At 38.2% G+C, this 21,179-nt stretch overlaps 1 protein-coding gene across 5 annotated transcripts in view; it reads right to left on the bottom strand.

Annotated features, from left to right (window-relative positions):
• The window catches only part of DYM (dymeclin), a 387,454-nt gene that overhangs the window by 330,527 nt on the left and 35,748 nt on the right, over positions 1-21,179 (bottom strand). For all 5 annotated transcript variants that reach the window (XM_082416575.1, XM_082416571.1, XM_082416573.1 and 2 more), the window contains exon 3: positions 1,080-1,132. In XM_082416575.1, coding sequence (XP_082272701.1) covers positions 1,080-1,132 — 53 coding nt within the window. The remainder of the gene's footprint in view (positions 1-1,079; positions 1,133-21,179) is intronic.

Here is a 21,179-nt window from a genome sequence, read left to right as displayed (position 1 = left end):
TTAGCGCAAAATCCTCAAATCTATGGTTATAACTCCAGACAAAATTCAAGGCAACTATTATAATACCACCTCTATCATTACCAACATAATTTGTTTTTAAAAGCAAAAATATTTCATCAAAGACTGTTTTTGGCAGAGTAACTTATATGGGAGTTAGCCACATAGCTTACATGGAGCATATCCATAAGCTTGATTTAAAAACAAGCTCGTCATCACTTATTAAGCTCCTGTCCACCAGTCGTTTCACAGATACGTTATCTCTAATTTTCAAAGCAACAATGAAATGTAAGTATAATCATTCACATTTTTTAAAACATACATTTCTTTCCAACTGCTACCAATTTGAAAGTAAAGTATTTGAGAAATGAGGTCCAAAAAAAGGTAACATTCGTTGACATAAATAATGAATAATAACGAGATGCTAGGCACTATACTGGATGTTTCATATGTTATCTGACTTCTTCCTCATGAGAATCCTGCAATTTAGATGAGGAAATTAAAGCTCAGCTAGTAAGTAACAGAGCCCATGCACTTTACCATAACACCAAGTTGTTATTACTAATTTGAGAAGATTCCTAATATATTTTCCTATTAATGAGTGATAATTATTCTAGTTAACACAGCCAGCAACAGCATATATAGTATGCGCAGTTGGCAAAGCAAAGCATGAATGACCCATATTCTCTAGGAACTATACATGCAACTACAAAACAAAGAATATTTTGGGTTTTTCTCAGTATTTCAAAATTTGTAAAAAGAATAAGCTCTATGGCTTGGCGGAGTCCGTTACCACTACTGCAAATAAACCAAGCATGTGTCTCATTGCTGTTAACTGAATGAGAACCTCTAGAGGCATCAATGAGCACCAAGAATATAATTATTAGTACAACTATAATTATCATCATCAACAAAAATATATCACTTCATTAATTCAATTCACATTGCACCAGCAAAATCTGTAACAGAAATTTTGAAATAACTGTCTCCACACACATACATATATATATACACATTACACACACACACACACACACACACACACACACACGCACACAAACACATTCATTTTTCCTCCTTACCTAAAGACCTGCAGACTGAAATGGTTGCCTCCTCCAAGAGCTTCAACTCGGTACTGGAAAATGAGAAGAAAGGTAATTAATAACTATAACATTAACTATGTACATACTAACCAGTTAAAGGAATACATAAAAATAAAGACAAGAAAGACAATTTAGAAGGAAAATAAGGTGTACAGTGGTAAACAATAATATCAGCAAAATAAAGCTTCTATTCTCAATGTAATTAGAAAATTTACTATAATTCTCAACATGAGACTCCTAGAGAAAAGCACTTGGGGCGCCTTGCCTTTTAGGTATTGAGGCGGGGAGGAGAGGTGGGGCTGGAGGGACTTTGAAAAATTCGAGAAAGGTATTCTCAAACACAGAGCACAAGGCAGGGGCCTCATGTGCCCATTTCCAAGGAAGTACTGATCACAGGATTATAGTTATTTAGAAAAATGCCATTATTTTTCTATAATACTTTCAAATAGTTCAACAACAACAAAAAAGAAACAAGGCAAGAAAAGAGAGAAAACACAGACATAAGCTTCAATAATTTATAAATATACAGAAAAACAGAAGCCAATGCAAACTGACAAACAGACAGGAAAGAAAGACATACAACTCTTAGATTTAAAAACTGGGGAAGCTACAGGACAGCGGATCCAGCAGTAATTTCTTACATATGACACCAAAAACACAGGCATCAAAAGAAAACATAAATAAATTGGACTTAATCAAAATTTAAAACTTTTGCACATCAAGGGATACTACCAAGAGGGTGAAAAGTCAACCCAACAGAATGGGAGAAAATGTTTGCAAATCACATACCTCATAAGGCACTAATAGCCAGGATATATTTTTTAAAAACTCTGACTCAACAACAACAAAAAAACCCAAACAACCCAGTTTAAAAATCTGCAAAGGATTCAGATAGACATTTCTCCAAAGACATAAAAATGGCCAACAGGTATATGAAAAGATGTTCAACATCACTAGTCATTAGGGAAACGCGAATCAAAACCACAGTGAATACTACTTCACACCATTAGGATGGTATTATTAAAAAAAAAAGAAGGGGAGGGGAGGGGAGAGGAGGGGAGGGAAGGGAAAAGGAAAAAAAGTGTTGCAGGGGATGTAGAGAAACTGGGACCCTCGTGCATTTACATGGGTGTGTAAAGCAGAGCAAGTGCTGTGAAAAACAGTATGGCAACTTTTCAAAATATCCAAAATAGAATTATCATATGATCCAGCAATTCCACTTCTGGGTATACATATACCCAAAAGGACTGATATTTGTACACCCACATTCACGGCAGCATTACTCACAATAGCCAAAAGGCGGAAGCAACCAGTGTCCATCAATGGATGAATGATGGCACAAAATGTGGTACATACATACAATGGAATATTATTCAGCCTTAAAAAGGAAAAGTTCTGACACATGCTACAACGTGGATGAACCTTGAAGACATTATGCTAAGTGAAATAAGCCAGTTGCAAAAACACAAATACTGTATGAGTCCACGTATATAAGGTTCTTAGAGTAGTCAAATCCATAGAGACAAAGTAGAATGGTGGTTGCTATTGGTGTGGTTGGGAATAGGGAGGTGGGGGGATGGGGGAGGGACAGCAAGTTAGTATGTGATGAGTATGGAGTTTCAGTTGGGGAAGATGAAAAAGTTCTGGAGATGGACGATGGAGATAGTTAAAACAGCAATGTGAATGTAGGACTTCCCTGGTGGCACAGTGGTTAAGAATCCGCCTGCCAATGCAGGGGACACGGGTTCGAGCCCTGGTCCGGGAAGATCCCACATGCCATGGAACAACTAAGCCCGTGCCCCACAACTACTGAAGCCCGCACGCCTAGAGTCCGTGATCCGCAACAAGAGAAGCCACCGCAATGAGAAGCCCGCGCACCGCAACGAAGAGTGGCCCCCACTCGCCGCAACTAGAGAAAGCCCACGTGCGGCAGCGAAGACCCAACACAGCCAAAAATAAATAAATAAATAAATTTAAAAGAAAAAAAAACCAATGTGAATGTATTTACTTAATACTACAGAAGTAAACACTTAGAAATGGCTAAAATGATAAATTTTATGTTGTGTGCATTTTGCCACAATTTAGGAAAAAAAAGTGCATTCCAATTCCAATCCAACTAGTTACTAGCTATATAACCTAGGGATCGTTTAACCTTCTTTTAGTTTTCTCATACATAAAACAGAGATGATAAACACAGTACCTGTTTCAAAAGGTGTTGTTATTAAATTATGTAACATGTATAAGGCACTTAGAACAGTGCCTGGCACAAAGTAAAACCTCAATAAATGAGCTACTATTGATTCCAAAATGCAGTGCTTTTTTCCCAGTTAATAAATTAAAATAATGCTTTACATTTGTGTAACCCTTTAAAAGTTTTTCAAAGCACTTTCAAATTTATTAGCACATGAGAACCTCTTCTAATGAGCAGGACAATTATAAACCCTATTTTAATAGATAAGCAAACTGAGGCTTCCGAGGAGTTTAAGTAACATTCCAGGAATCAGCAGTCTAGGAAGAACAGGAACCAGCTTTACAGCCTGGTAACTGGTTTAAAAATTTTGTTCTTTTCTGCCAACACACATGGCACATAGCAAATCCTCCAAAATGGGCAACTCTTTCAAGGGCTAGTTTAAAAACCCCTACCTCCCAGGGTTCTCTGCTGTTGCTGCTGAAGCATACTTTTAAAAGAAAACAACCCATAAGCACCAATGCTTTTGACAAGAAAATTTTAGAGAAACTATGAAAGAAAATGGATTACTTTAGCTATTTCTAGAACTATGCTGTCCAATATGGTAACCACTAGCTACATGTAGTGGCTGACCACTTGAAAAGTGGCCAGTCCCAACTGAGATGAACTGTAATACAAAATACATACCAGATTTCAAAGATTTTTTTAAAAATAGAAAATACTTCACTATTAATCTTTATGTTCATGAAATTATAATATTTGGGATATACTGAGCTAAATAAAACATACTGTTAAAATTAATTTCACCTGTTTTATTTTACATTTTTAACACGGCTACTAGAAAACTTCAAATACATTCCAATCTAACCTTTTATTTCTATTAGAGCTACTCTAGAACTTGTCTCCCAGCAATTGAAGACAGTATCACGTATAAGAAATATTGTACATACACACAAAGCTAAAACTAATTACTTCAGTGAATATGCCATTACCTTAAGAATCTCAAATTATATTCATATTCAAAAAGATAAATATCTTTCCAAAGAATCTTTAAGTTTCTCCTAAGATTGAAAAATTTTTAGCCAAAAGTACCTAGAAATGATTCTACAGTCAACTGTTTGCATGTCCCAGGTCTTTATCCCTGTATTAGATATTTTTGGAGAGTCTGCCGACCTCATATGATCTGTCTACTGTCCTCCCCCTCCCTTTCTTCTACCTTCCCACCTACTCCTCAGGGGTGAGCAGAGGCAGACAGGCTTGTTCAGCCTGACCCCCACTCCCTGGACATAGCTGATGGATCAGAGATAGGCATCTAACAAAAGCTATGCCAGAGTCTTGGGGAATTTGGAATTGAGATGGAAAGACAGGTTCTCCGTATGGCTGGAACTGGCCTGCCGTGCTGAGGGTTACAGGAAGCCATCCTCTATCCATTGAGCAGCAGAGAGAAACAAAAAGGACACTCAGGATTCCTGCTGGCCTTGTAATTCTTGGGACCAGTTCTTCCTGAAGCCTAGCTGTGTTTCTCATCTGGGATTCTATGAGACAGCCCTTTCTCTTCATCACATAAGCCCCTCTTTCTGACATATGCTAAATCAAATTGATTTTTGTTAATAACCAAAAGACTTCTAATTAATAAATCACTGTGGTCAGATTTAATAATATACATTAGTAGTTGGCAAGAAGTGAAAACTATGAATTACTCAGTTTATGGGTTACTCGGGCAAAAAATAAAAGTAAAGACATATAAAATGCAAAAGACTGTAAAGAGTTTTATGAGGCTAATAACTAGACCACATGCATGAAGTCTGTTTCACTGGTGCTTCTACTTTCTTGAGTCAATAACACTCTCTTAAAACCAGCTGGAACCAAGAGCTTCAATTATATACATGTGGCTATAACCTTCAAAAGCTTCAGAATTTGCTTGTTCAACAAACACTGCCTGGGTGCCCAGGACATGCTGGGCTCTGTGAAAGATGCTGCCTCTGCCTCCAGGCTACACAGAGGAATGAAGAATCAGACAGACTATTTGGTGCAGAGGAAGTACGCAGATCAAGCCCGGCCCTGTCCCAGCCTACTCTATTAGCACTCAAGGAAGGCATCGTGGAGGAAGTGATTGTCTGTCCTGAAGGAGGAAGAGAAGGCAGTTGGGCAGACAAAAAGGGACGGCTTTCCAGACACAAGGAATGCGTACACAAAGGCATGGCAGTCACAGAGAGCCTGGAAGGTTCTGGGAAGCAGAGGTTAATCAACACTGGAGAATGATCAACTACAAGCCTGGAAAAATATACCAGATGGCTGGAGTATGGAGTTCAGTTTCTCAACTCGTTCTCAACAGAAAGGTATTGAGTGTTCCCAAAACAAAAACAAAAACAAAAACAAGGTTCTGATTTATTTTGAATACAGTATTAGCCTGAAAAAAGAATTAATCCCAACACGTATTAGTGAGGTTGGTTTGGACACCATTTCCTCCAGGAAACCACCTCTGATCACCAGAGACCAGGTAAGAAGCCTGCGTTCTGTCCCAACAGCACCCGATCATGAAACTGAGCACCCGGTAGCAAGACTGCCAAGTTATGTCTGTGGCCCCCCTTGATTGTGTGTTCCTTGCTCATCACAGCATTCTCAGCCTGGTACAAACCAGGCACTTAATAAAAATGCACTGAATCAATGAAAGCCTTTGTCAGACACTTCATTACCAGAGAACAAAACTCCTTCCCCATCCCTCAAGAAACACTTCACACTCTCCAGATTTCAAGGCAACATCTGCCCCACAGTTTAAATTTGTATTAAAATATTTTTAAAGACACTTATTTGTTTCTAAATGTAAAATAATATAACTTTTTGAAGCAGGCTGGTTTCTTTGTCACTCGAGGATGAAGAGACAGGAAAAGCTGGGAACTATCCCACCTCTGTTGGAAAGCTCCGGCTTGTGGTGAGCCAGCCAGCACCTACCGTCCTGTAATTAGGCCCCTCAAGCCTGCGTCCCCTACACATGGCCATGATCTGAAACAGCACCACAGCTACCACACTTCCTCAGCAATCACCACTGCAGATCAGAAGCATCTTGAGTATCCAGATTATAACCTCTGTGAGAACAGAGAAAATGTCTCATTCATCCGTGCCTTCCCCCACCACGCCTGGTACAGTGGCTCAGTCAGAAGAAGAACACATGGCAATTACCTATTAAATGAAGGATTCATAAAGCTCTGTTTGTCGCAGTCTGTTGCAGTGTTATTTCTACAAAGGAAATCAGCCAAGCACACGCCTGCCAAAAGCAACACACTGATTGTTATAATAGAATTCCTTTCCTCCCATCCCTCCATCCTCCAATTTCCTAAACTTTTCGGAACATTTTAAGAATAATCTTTCCCATTTGCTTGATGTAGAGCTGAAATGAGGTGGTAAGCAACCGGGGTGGTTGGTAACTGCTGCTGCGTGTTTACAGGCATCTATGCACAGTACTGTTTAGTTAAACAAATGGACTCAGATGTTCTGGTAGCAGGCAACTACCAAATCATCATTTGCAGTAAATAAAAGTAAAATTGAAATGCAAAATATGCCAATGTTTCCAAGACAATTACAATTAGAAACCGAATGCTGTTTCTGAAAGCATATTTGGGGCACTGGAGGCATACAAAAGGGGGGCAAAAAGGCAGCAAATATTCATCCCAATACAGATTAAATAAATTAATATCACACAGAGATCTTCAAACTTCCTGTATACATAAACTCCACAGGCAGGTCAATATGGAAAATGTCATTAATGAGAGATTAGGGATAAATACTTAAAACTAGTCATCTCTTAATCAAACATCTGCTAAAGGAACTAAACTCTAGATAAACAATCATATTGATCCAATGTCCCGGTGTGGCTCTGTCTGAAGCAATCCTTCTATGTGACAGCAGACCAGGCTCCTCCTTTGCAGAGCTGCTATCATGCCAGCAACAACATAAACAGATGGATTCACAGAACAGGAATCTCAGTTTTGCGGGTGACACCCCGATGGACAATGAGACCTATGGGACTGGAGAGCCATGCCCAAGAAGCTCTCACACACATGCTGGAAAATTTGAAACTGGTCTAAGGGATTTTTCCAGTTTTAAGAACCTTCACTGGGCTTCCCTGAAGATAATTCAGCAAGGAAGTGGTTATCAAGATTTTCACAACTATAGGGAAGTTCTTATACATTACATGGCCATTTCTGGGCTATATCCTAAGTCTATTCCCTTCCTTACTTAGATTTCATGAAGAGACTCTCCCTCGGGAGAGAACATCAACGTCAACCTCTCACTCTCCACATGCTCCAGTGACAGTTTCCACAACAAAATTCCCCAATGAATACCAATAATGCAGCTGGATCACTTCTAAGTTATGTCTCAAATAATCAATGTCATCTCTGCCATCTCTGCTGAGTGCGCCAACATACATCATGACAAGGTTAAGTAACTGGGACGTGTAGGTAGCAGAGAAGACTTGCAAGGTAAAATAGAGCAAAAGAGAGAAGAACCTTAATGCCATCTAAAGGAATTTGGATTTTATCCTACATAAAATAGGAAGCCAATAAGCACAGAATCAAAAATATACACTAACTGGACTTCCCTGGTGGCACAGTGGATAAGAATCCACCTGCCAATGCAGAGGACACGGGTTCGATCTCTGGTCCGGGAAGATCCCACATGCCACGGACCAACTAAGCCCGTGCGCCACAACTACTGAGCCCGACTGCTGCAACTACTGAAGCCCACGCACCTAGAGCCTGTGCCCTGCAACAAGAGAAGCCACTGCAATGAGAAGCCTGTGCACTGCAACGAAGAGTAGCCCCCACTCACCGAACTAGAGAAAGTCCGTGCACAGCAACGAAGATCCAATGCAGCCAAAAATAAATTTAAAAAAAAAAATCAAAAACATCCACTAACTGGACTTCCCTGGTGATGCAATGGATAAGACTCCACGCTCCCAATGCAGAGGGCCCGGGTCTGATCCCTGGTTAGGGAACTAGATCCCGCATGCATGCTGCAACTAAGGAGCCCTGGAGCCACAACTAAGGAGCCAGCCTGCTGCAACAAAGGAGCCCACGTGCTGCAACTGAGGAGTCCGCCTGCCGCAACTATGGCCTGATGCAACCAAAAGAATAAATAAATATTTTTAAAAAAACAACAACCCAGCTGGAATATTATAATATATATATAGACACACTAACAGAACTCTTAACAGAGCAGCGAGGTGCCCCAGGTGTACAATGGTTAAATGTCTTCAATCATCTTCACATTTTTAGCAAAAAAAAAAAAGACAATGTGAACAGCAACAACGATAATAATGCCTCTAGTAGTACATATAATAAAGTCTAACCAGATACAACCACCACTATAATTAACCACTGCTGCCAACTGTTGGGCCAGCAAACTTGGATAAACTACTATTACTAACGCAGAACACAGTCAAGTACATAATCTTTAAAAATTCTAGTTTAGGGACTTCCCTGGCAGTCCAGTGGTTAGGACTCTGCCCTCCCAATTCAGGGAGCACAGGTGTGATCCCTGGTCAGGGAACTAAGATGCCACATGGTGCATGGCGTGGTCAAAAAAAAAAAAAAAAAATTCTAGTTTAATTCCACTAAAATAATATACCAAATTGGAACACTAGTAAGAAACAGTAACAGAAATAATATAGATGATTCTGTTCCCACTAGATTCACAGACTGGTCACTTTCAATTCTTATACTCCAAGCGTACTACCCTCTCGATTTAACCATTACCATCAATTAACAAACTCATTCCTGCGTACTGCCCACATGGATTTCCAACCATTCCCGTTACTGAAGACAACATATGCTCCCATATAATGGAAGATTCCAAAGCCACATATTTAAATTCCAGCTTCCTCATTCCTATTGGTATGACTAGGCAAGATACTTAATTTGAGCGGCTCAGTTTCCTCATATGTAAATGGATATAAGGATGCCACCATCTGATAGGATAGTTGTAAGGACTACGTAGCAACGTGTGGAAAGTGCTCAGCACTCTGCTCAATAAATGTGAGCTCCCTAACCCCTCAACAACAAGGTGAAACAAATCCACAAGTGTTAAACTGTCAAACTTTGCATATATTTATTCCTTAATACATCTTGTAAGTAATTTGCCAGTCTTCACCTTTCTTCCCCCCATGGGGCAGAGGGAAAGTATAAGGCATAATTTAGTAATTTTTGAAGTAGTTTTACATTTTGAAATAGTATCAAAACAGCTGTGTCAAACAACTGTAGGTGATCTGCTTTGATTTTATTTCCATTAATATGTTACTACAGTAGAAGTATAACACTAGTGGATTACAAAGGAAATCAATATTCCTTATTCACCTAGCAAAACTTCTCAGTATTAAGTAACATTTAATAACTGGCAGAAAAGAAACTTAAATCCAAGTAATTTTTCTTTTTTAAAAAGGAAAATAATTTTTATTTATTATTGTAAAAATGAACCATACTAAAACCACCAGGAGGAAACACTACACACCAATCAGAACTGTTAAAATAAAAAAGAGTGACAACATCAAATGCTGGAAAGGATGCAGAGAAACTGGTTACCACATACATGACTGGTGAGAATGTAAAGTGATACAGCCACTCTGGAAAACAGTTTTGGCAGTTTTGTATAGGACTAAACATTTACCATATAACCCAGTCATTGAACTCTTGAGCATTTATCTCAAAGAAATAAAAACTTATATTCACACAAAAACCTGTACACAAATGTTCATAGCAGCTTTATTCATAACAGCCAAAAACTGGAAACAATCCAAATGTCCTTCAATAAGTCAGTGTTTAAACAGAAACAAACTATAGTATACACACAACACAGAATACTACTCAGCAAAAAAAAAGGAACGAACTATGACACACAGAACAACCTGAATAGATCTCAAAGACACTATGCTGAATGAAAGAGCCAATCTCAAAATGTTACATATTGTATGATTCCACTTAAACAACCTTCTTGAAATAAAAAAATTATAGAGATGGAAAACTGATTACTGGCTGCCAGGGTTTAGAGATGGGGAAGGTAGAAAGAATGGGTGTGGCTATGAAGGGAAAGCACAAGGGAGCCTTGCTGGGATGAAACAGTTATGCATCTTGATTGTGGTGGTGGTTACACATGTGATAAAACTGTACAGAGCTATTCGTGTGCACACAAATGAGTGCATGTATAACTAACTGCTGAAATCTCAATAACTTTTGTGGCTTATACCAATGTCAATTTCCTGGTTTTGGTACTGAATTAGAGTTACGCAAGATGTTACCATTGGGGAAAACAGGGAAGGATGCAAGGAACCTCCCCTGTACTACTTTGTGTGTGTGTGTGTGTGTGTGTGTGTGTGTGTGTGTGCGCGCGCAACGTCCTGTGAATCTATAATTATTTCAAAATAACAAGTTAAAAAAAAAGAAACATAAAAATAAAGCTATAAAAACTTATACAGAAGAATTATATAAATATACACATTTTTAAAATTAATATCTATAACACAATTTTGCTTCAATGAGATTATGCTATATGAATGATTTTATAACTGGCTTTAACCACTTAATATGTTGTGGATTTTTCCATATCTATAAACACATAATCATTATTAATGACTATATATTGTTCCAGTGTGCAGATGCACCATTTTTATTTGTTTGTTCATTCATCTGGACACTTAGATTGTTAGCAATTTTCTGTTATAAACATTGCTACCAATGTCTTTACACATACATCTCTGAACTTGTCCAATCATCTCCTTAACATAAACTCTAGACGTGGAATTGCTAGGTCAGTGACACTTCTGTTCTGATGAATACTGCAAATTACATTCCAGAAAGATTTAACCAATTACCATTCCCACCAAAATGCATAAACCAAAATGCATAACTGTGGCTTAACCCATACATATTACTAAATCTGCAAAATTACAAACCCAGATCTTTTGACACCAAATCCAATGATTTTTATATTCAGATAAGCATGTGTTGACAGTATGCAAGCATAAGAACCTTCATGACAAATACAGATTTTTTTTCCCTTTAAAATTGCCTATAGAGAGGAATTCATAAAGGATGTGACATCTAACTGGCAAATTACCATGCCACTGTAAATTTAAAACAAATTCTATTCAACACCACCTAAATTCTTTCACTGTACCAGGCAGACAATTTTTGTATCAACTAACATGGATGGTGGGGCATATCAAGAAACCACTGTACAGAGAGTTTACAACTTCTTTGGATTTAAACTCTGTGTTACAATCCCCTGACATGACAAACAACTCTGGCCTTAACTTGAAGAATGGTATAGTGAAGAGGATACAGAAATGTTCAACTGTGATAGAAAAAGAAAAAAATTAGCAAATACGAAGTAAAAAACTGTGGATAATATTTTTCATTATAAAAAGAGATGATCAACTATATCACCCATTTATGCAGAAAATGTGTCCAGATGTCATGAGCCATGATTCACGAGGTGACAGAAGAGAAGAAAAACAACCCTGGCCTTGATGGTTAGATCTGCTCTCCACCACAACCTCAGGGAGACCCTGCCATTAGTTCGTGTATGAAAATAAAAAGACCAGAGCTCACTGTTACAGCACGCATTCCTTCATTCATCAACAGAGTACCACTGTCAGATGGCAAGTGGTTTTCCAAAACTGACAAATAAACAAGAAAGAACATTTGCTGGTAGGGGAAAAACGCTAATTGCATATGAAGCCTGTAGTTCAAGAATACAAGTGTCCACAACCAAAATAAATATATAAAATGGGTCATCTAATGAACTTAACACCTATTCCTGATAACTGTCACACATAAAAATATATGTAAGAGTTATTTACAGTATTTTAGTCAGCTGGTGTAACAAGTCAGACACGCTACAGTTGGCAAGTAAAATACCATGGGAGTTCACAGAAGCAGCATACTTAGGCTGATAACTTAATTGATGACCCATGACCTATACCATGGAGCCAACATACAGCCCCAGAAGGAATTATTTGTGGTCCTTTAGGCAGTTTCTATCATCCAACATTTTTTTTCTTTTTCAACTTTCTCTTTTCTTTTCTGTCAACCCATCTGTCTCATTCTTCTTCATGTGTCCACACTTCAAATTTTTAAGTAATATAAGAGGTACCAATGGAAACTGCCAGGCCATGGTGTTGGCCCTCAGTGATTAAAGAAAGAAAAAAGAGGTTGAATAATACATAATCTTAGAGAAGAAGCTTATCAAATGGTTGTAGAGCAACCTAAAAAAAAAAAATCTTATTATCATATTCTTAAATGTAGAAGTAATTTAAGTTTCCACATAAAATCAGATTTAAAAAAAAATTTTTACACTACAGAGAAAAATAATCTATTTTAAAAAACTCAAAACTGCAACTAAGTATTGTAAACATTTAGCAGATTTTCAGTAATTTGAACTCCACTAACATAGAATTTGGGGTTGTTTGGCTAAATTGAGTTGAAACTAACTTTTATGTTATATTTTAAAGAAAGTATTTCAACATGGGAGGAGACTAAGGAAAAGAACTGTTTAATCTTCTACAGAAGAAATATGTTCAAAGACTTCAGCATATTAATTGTTGATATGCAAATAAATTTGCTGATTAGCTACAACTTGTAATCTGTAGAGGCCTATATACTATTCAGTGTTCTCTCACCTTGAATATTTCATTTGATTTCTTTTAAAAACCCTGAGAAGTTGACTAATGAAATAAGAGTATCCTCAATCTACAAGTGACAGAAATGGAGAAGCTAAGTAACTTGTCCCAGGTCACAACAGAAGAATAAATATGTCAAACTTCTAGTTTAATACTCTTTCAATATGAATATTATTTAGCTACTTTTTTATTAAGGCAAACCCACATAATATCAATCTAGAATATTACCACTAACTGGAATTTCTATATATACCTAACAGAAGTTCTCATAGGTGTATTATTATAAAAATTACATCTGTTACGATTTAAATCATTTAAAAATTATGTGAATGATAAAGAACTAGAAGAAAACAGAAGAAATTAAGTCTAATGAGAAAAGTGGTAAGGTGATAGATGACTTTTTTGTAACTGCTATGAAATCATAAACTATAGTTTGGTAAGAAAGCTAAATTTTTTAATTACATATTGCCTAATTCACAGCTTTCAGTAATTTAGACTGGTTTTATTTTACTTTTTTAAAAAATTTATTTATTTATTTATTTATTTATTTTTGGCTGCGTTGGGTCTTCGTTGCTGTGTGCGGGCTTTCTTTTAGTTGCGGCAAGCGGGGGCTACTCTTCATTGTGGTGCGCGGGCTTCTCATTGCAGTGGCTTCTCTTGTTGCAAAGCACAGGCTCTAGGCGCGTGGGCTTCAGCAGTTGTGGCGCATGGGCTCAGTAGTTGTGGCGCACGGGCTTAGTTGTTCCGCAGCATGTGGGATCTTCCTGGACCAGGGCTCGAACCCATGTCCCCTGCATTGGCAGGCGGATTCTTAACCACTGCACCACCAGGGAAGCCCCTTATTTTACTTTTAAGCACACCGATCTCATAAGTGAATCTCAATAATGAAAGATGATAAACTCATAGTTCAAATCTTTTAATGAAAAGCAGATGGGCAGAAAGTTGTTGAGGGGAGAATCACACACAGATTTCTAAACACTGATTTGCTGAAAAATCAAAGTAGCTATAATTATGAGGTTCACAAAATAAACACTGAAAATTCTTAAGCCTTTTTTTAATATAAATTTATTTATTTTATTTATTTATTTTTGGCTGTGTTGGGTCTTTATTGTTGGGCATGGGCTTTCTCTAATTGTGGCGAGTGGGGGCTGCTCTCGTTGCAGTGAGCGGGCTTCTCACTGCAGTGGCTTCTCTTGTTGCGGAGCATGGGCTCTAGACGCGCGGCCTTCAGTAGTTGTGGCTCGCGGGTTCTAGAGCGCAGGCTCACTAGTTGTGGTGCACGGGCTTAGCTGCTCTGCGGCATGTGGGATCTTCCCAGACCAGGGCTCGAACCCGTGTCCCCTGAATTGGCAGGCAGATTCTTAACCACTGCACCACCAGGGAAGCCCAATTCTTAAGTCTTTTTCATTGAAAACTCCACCATAAAATGATTTCAAAATTGACATTTTATATTAATAGTGTCATTTTCAGCCCACAACATACATTCTCTAACAAATTATATGTTTGTCAGTTTAAGACACAACATGAGTAAAATCAACACATAACCACGCAGAAAAGCATAGCAGCACTTCTAAAGACATTTTCCCCCTTACCTTAGCAAAGAGAGAATTATGGAAATCATTCACAAAACCAACAAGAATCAGCCCATTCAGTGGTTTAACTGTGGAAACGTTAATGTTTTAAAAGAGGCTATTCAAAGGAAAAAATTAAAGGATAAAAATTGCATATAAGTTTATTATAGTAATTTTTAATGCACCAAGCAGAACCAAAAAGTATTTATATTCATGAGATTCACAGACAATCCTATAGGCTGTCATTCAACTTCCAAAATGGAAAAAACTGTAACTACTAAAATGTCAAAATTTCAGCAACTATCATGCAAGATCATACTGCATTTATTTTCTCAAGAAAGCAACAGAAAAAAATGACTTAAAAATTCAGATTCCAACCAACAAAGTGAGAAAAGGAAAGGAAGGTATACTTGGAGCAAAACTTACTTTCTCCCTTATTTTAATGCTTTAAACAATGTTAGTTACGTTTTCCCCCACTTAAGCTTTTAGTTTAAGGGAACAATCAACCCTGGGCAAACTCAAGCATCTTCTAAAATAATTTTGCATAGAAAAGTATATATAAAACAAAGGGAAATAAAGGTTTTGACTCAAGATATAAAAGCTAAACTTCTTTTGGCCCCTCAATCTGAGAAAATAAGATGCCAAAAAATGTCTTGAATTATTTATTCCCTTAGTAAAATGGCCAAGTACACTATTTTGGTCACCATTCAAGTAAACATATGATGAAAGAATTAGAGACAGTTTAGAAAACGGTTTAGGAGTTATCCCAGGCCCACCTCAATGACAGAGCAGGTTGTTTCAACTTGAAAAGTTCTAATAAAATTGTACATAAAGTGTGCCAAAGAGAATAAAAATATAAAAACAGAGACAAGCATCAAACATTCAAAAAAAAAATTTTACAATCACTTCTTTCTCTCAGTTAAAAACTTGTGACCTAATTCAATCAAAGTTTCTTTTCCTGTTTCTCAGCAGGAAACAGATCAAGAAATTCTGAGGGAGACCTTCAAGATGGCAGAGGAGTAAGACGCGGAGATCACCTTCCTCCCCACAAATACATCAGAAATACATCCACATGTGGAACAACTGCTACAGAACACCTACTGAACACTGGCAGAAGACCTCAGACCTCCCAAAAGGCAAGAAACTCCCCACGTACCTGGGTAGGGCAAAAGAAAAAAGAAAAAACAGAGACAAAAGAATAGGGACGGGACCTGCACCTCAGGGAGGGAGCTGTGAAGGAGGAAAAGTTTCCACACACTAGGAAGCCCCTTTGTGGGCGGAGACGGGGGTGCTGGGGGGTAAGCTTGGGAGCCACGGAGGAGAGCGTGATCCAGGGACAACTTCCCAGGGAGAACACGTGGCGCACCTCAGGCTGCTGCAACGTCACGCCGGCCTCTGCCGCCACAAGCTTGCCCCTCATTCCATACCCCTCCATCCCCCCGGCGTGAGTGAGCAAAAGCCCCCTAATCAGCTGCTCCTTTAAACCCATCCTGTCTAAGTGAAGAACAGACGCCCTCAGGCAACCTACACGCAGAGGCGGGGCCAAATCCAAAGCTGAACCCCAGGAGCTATGCGAACATAGAAGAGAAAGGAAATCTCTCCCAGCAGCCTCAGGAGCAGCGGATTAAATCTCCACAATCAGCTTGATGTACCTGCATCTGTGGAATACCTGAATAGACAACGAATCATCCCAAATTGAGGAAGTGGACTTCGGGAGCAACTGTAGACTTGGGGTTTGCTTTCTGCATCTAATTTGTTTCTGGTTTTATGTTTATCTTAGTTTAGTAATTAGAGTTTATTATTACTGGTAAATTTGTTTATTGATTTGGTTGCTCTCTTCCTTTTTTTTTTTAATATAGAAATAGATATATTTTTTTCCTTTTTCGCTTTTTGTGAGTGTGTATGTGTATGCTTCTTTGTGTGATTTTGTCTGTATACTTTTGCTTTTACCATCTGTCTTAGGGTTCTGTCTGTCCATTTTTTTTTTTGTATAGTTTTTAGCACTTGTTATCATTGGTGGATTTGTTTTTTGGTTTCGTTGCGCTCTTCTTTCTTTTTTTTAAATTACTTTTTAATTTTTCTATTTGGAATAATTTTTTATTTTCTATTTTAATAACTTTATTTTATTTTTCTGTCTTTCTTTTTTTTTTCTCCCTTTTCTGCTGAGCCATGTTGCTGACAGGGTCTTCACGCTCTGGCCGGGTGTCAGGCCTGTGCCTCTGAGGTGGGAGAGCCGAGTTGAGGACACTGGTGGACCAGAGACCTCCCGGCTCCATGTAATATCAAACAGCAGAAGCTCTCCCAGAGATCTCCATCTCAATGCTAAGACCCAGCTCCACTCAACAACCAGCAAGCTACAATGCTGGACACCCTATGCCAAACAACTAGCAAGACAGGAACACAACACCACCCATTAGCAGAGAGGCTGCCTAAAATCATAATAAGGTCACAGACACCCCAAAACACACCACCAGACACGGTCCTCCCCACCAGAAAGACAAGATCCAGCCTCATCCACCAGAACACAGGCACCAGTCCCCTTCACCAGGAAGCCTACACAACCCACTGAACCAACCTTAGTCACTGGGGGCAGACACCAAAAGCAAAGGGAACTATGAACCTGCAGCCTACAAAAAGGAGACCCCAAACACAGTAAGTTAAGCAAAATGAGAAGACAAAGAAACACACAGCAGATGAAGGAGCAAGGTAAAAACCCACCAGACCAAACAAATAAAGAGGAAACAAGCAGTCTACCTGAAAAAGAATTCAGAGTAATGACGGTAAAGATGATCCAAATTCTTGGAAACAGAATGGAGAAAATACAAGAAACATTTAACAAGGATCTAGAAGAACTAAAGAGCAAACAAACAATGATGAACACACAATAAATGAAATTCAAAATTCTCTAAAAGGAACCAATAGCAGAATAACTGAGGCAGAAGAACAGATAACTAACCTGGAAGATAAAATAGTGGAAATAACTACTGCAGAGCAGAATAAAGAAAAAAGAATGAAAAGAATTGAGGACAGTCTCAGAGACCTCTGGGACAACATTAAACACACCAACATTCGAATTATAGGGGTCCCAGAAGAAGAAGACAAAAAGAAAGGGACTGAGAAAATATTTGAAGAGATTATAGCTGAAAACTTCCCTAATATGGGAAAGGAAATAGTCAATCAACTCCAGGAAGCACAAAGTCCCACACAGGATAAATCCAAGGAGAAACACGCCAAGACACATATTAATCAAACTATCAAAAATTAAATACAAAGAAAAAATATTAAAAGCAGCAAGGGAGAAACAACAAATAACATACAAGGGGGGCTTCTCTGGTGGCAGAGAGGTTAAGAATCCGCCTGCCAATGCAGGGACACAGGTTCGAGCCCTGGTCCGTGAAGATTCCACAAGCCACAGAGCAACTAAGCCCATGCGCCACAATTACTGAGCCTGCACTCTAGAGCCTGCAAGCCACAACTACTGAAGCCCGTGTGCCTAGAGCCCGTGCTCTGCAACAAGAGAAGCCACCGCAATGAGAAGTCCGCACACCATAATGAAGAGGCCCCCGCTCACAGCAACTAAAGAAAGCCCGCGCACAGCAACAGAGACCCAATACAGCCAAAAGTAAATAAATAAAATAAATAAATTTCTTAAAAAAAAAAAAAAAACATGCAAGGGAATCCCCAAAAGGTTAACAGCTGATCGTTCAGCAGAAACTCTGCAAGCCAGAAGGGAGTGGCAGGACATATTTAAAGTGATGAAAGGGAAAAACCTACAACCAAGATTACTCTACCCAGCAAGGATCTCATTCAGATTTGATGGAGAAATTAAAACCTTTACAGACAAGCAAAAGCTGAGAGAATTCAGCACCATCAAACCAGCTTTACAACAAATGCTAAAGGAACTTCTCTAGGCAGGAAACACAAGAGAAGGAAAAGACCTACAATAACAAACCCAAAACAATTAAGAAAATGGTAATAGGAACATACATATCGATAACTACCTTAAATGTAACTGGATTAAATGCTCCAACCAAAAGACACCGACTGGCTGAATGGATACAAAAAAAACCTGGTATATATGCTGTCTACAAGACACCCACTTCAGACCTAGGGACACATACAGACTGGAAGTGGGGGGATGGAAAAAGATATTCCATGCAAATGGAAATCAAAAGAAAGCTGGAGTAGCAATTCTCAAATCAGACAAAATAGACTTTAAAATAAAGACTATTACAAGAGACAAAGAAGGACACTACATAATGATCAAGGGATCAATCCAAGAAGAAGATATAACAACTGTAAATATTTATGGACCCAACATAGGACCACCTCAATAGATAAGGCAAATGTTAACAGCCATAAAAGGGGAAATCGACAGTAACACAATCATAGTAGGGGACTTTAACACCCCACTTTCACCAATGGACAGATCATCCAAAATGAAAATAAAAAAGGAAACACAAGCTTTAAATGATACATTAAACAAGATGGACTTAATTGATATTTATTGGACATTCCATCCAAAAACAACAGAATACACTTTCTTCTCAAGGATTCATGGAACACTCTCCAGAATAGATCATGCCTTGGGTGACAAATCAAGCCTTGGTGAATTTAAGAAAATAGAAATCGTATCAAGTATCTTTTCCGACCACAACGCTATGAGACTAGATATCAATTACAGGAAAAAAATCTGTGAAAAATACAAACACATGGAGGCTAAATACACTACTAAATAACCAAGAGATCACTGAAGAAATCAAAGAGGAAATCAAAAAATACCTAGAAACAAATACAATGAAAACACGATGACCAAAAACCTATGGGATGCAGCAAAAGCAGTTCTAAGAGGGAATTTTATAGCAATACAATCCTGCGTCAAGAAACAAGAAACATCTTAAATAAACAACCTAAACTTACACCTAAAGCAGTTAGAGAAAGAAGAACAAAAATACCCCAAAGTTAGCAGAAGGAAAGAAATCATAAAGATCAGATCAGAAATAAATGAAAAAGAAATGAAGGAAACAATAGCAAAGATCAATAAAACTAAAGGCTGGTTCTTTGAGAAGATGAACAAGACTGATAAACCATTAGCCAGACTCATCAAGAAAAAAAGGGAGAAGACTCAAATCAACAGAATTAGAAATGAAAAAGAGGAAGTAACAACTGCCACTGCAGAAACACAAAGGATCATGAGAGATTACTACAAGCAACTATGTGCCAATAAAATGGACAAACCGCAAGAAATGGACAAATTCTTAGAAAAGCACAACCTTCTGAGCCTGAACCAGGAAGAAATAGAAAATATAAACAGACCAATCACAAGCACTGAAATTGAGACTGTGATTAAAAATCTTCCAACAAACAAAAGCCCAGGACCAGATGGCTTCACAGGCGAATTCTATCAAACATTTAGAGAAGAGCTAACACCTATCCTTCTCAAACTCTTCCAAAATATAGCAGAGGGAGGAACACTCCCAAACTCATTCTACGAGGCCACCATCACCCTGATACCAGAAAAAGATGTCACAAAAAAAGAAAACTACAGGCCAATGTCACTGATGAATACAGATGCAAAACTCCTCAACAAAATACTAGCAAACAGAATCCAACAGCATATTAAAAGGATCATACACCATGATCAAGTGGGGTTTATCCCAGGAATGCAAGGATTCTTCAATATAGGCAAATCAATCAATGTGATACACCATATTAACAAACTGAAGGAGAAAAACCATATGATCATCTCAATAGACGCAGAAAAAGCTTTCGACAAAATTCAACACCCATTTATGGTAAAAACCCTCCAGAAAGCAAGCATGGGGGAACTTACCTCAACATAATAAAGGCCATATGTGACAAACCCACAGCCAACATCGTTCTCACTGGTGAAAAACTGAAAGCATTTCCTCTAAGATCAGGAACAAGACAAGCATGTCCACTCTCACCACTATTATTCAACATAGTTTTGGAAGTTTTAGCCACAGCATTCAGAGAAGATAATAAATGAAAGGAATCCAAATCAGAAAAGAAGAAGTAAAGCTGTCACTGTTTGTACATGACATGACACTATACATAGAAAATCCTAAAGATGCTACCAGAAAACTACTAGAGCTAATCAATGAATTTGGTAAAGTAGCAGGATACAAAATTAATGCACAGAAATCTCTTGCATTCCTATACACTAGTGATGAAAAATCTGAAAGAGAAATTAAGGAAACACTCCCATTTACCATGGCAACAAAAAGAATAAAATACCAAGGAATAAACCTACCTAAGGAGACAAAAGACCTGTATGCAGAAAACTGTAAGACACTGATGAAAGAAATTAAAGACGATACAAACAGATGGAGAGATATACCATGTTCTTGGTTTGGAAGAATCAACATTGTGAAAATGACTATACTACCCAAAGCAATCTACAGATGCAATGCAATCCCTATCAAACTACCAATGGCATTTTTCACAGAACTAGAACAAAAAATTGCACAATTTCTATGGAAACACAAAAGACCCTGAATAGCCAAAGCAATCTTGAGAAAGACAAATGGAGCAGGAGGAATCAGGCTCCAGGGCTTCAGAGTATACTACAAAGCTACAGTAATCAAGACAGTATGGTACTGGCACAAAAACAGAAATATAGATCA

This window comes from Balaenoptera physalus, assembly GCF_965194825.1.
Source record: "Balaenoptera physalus genome assembly, chromosome: 12".
NCBI classification, from domain to species: domain Eukaryota; kingdom Metazoa; phylum Chordata; class Mammalia; order Artiodactyla; family Balaenopteridae; genus Balaenoptera; species Balaenoptera physalus.
Note: the sequence above shows the minus strand (reverse complement) of the source record. Positions and strands in the feature narration are given on the sequence as shown.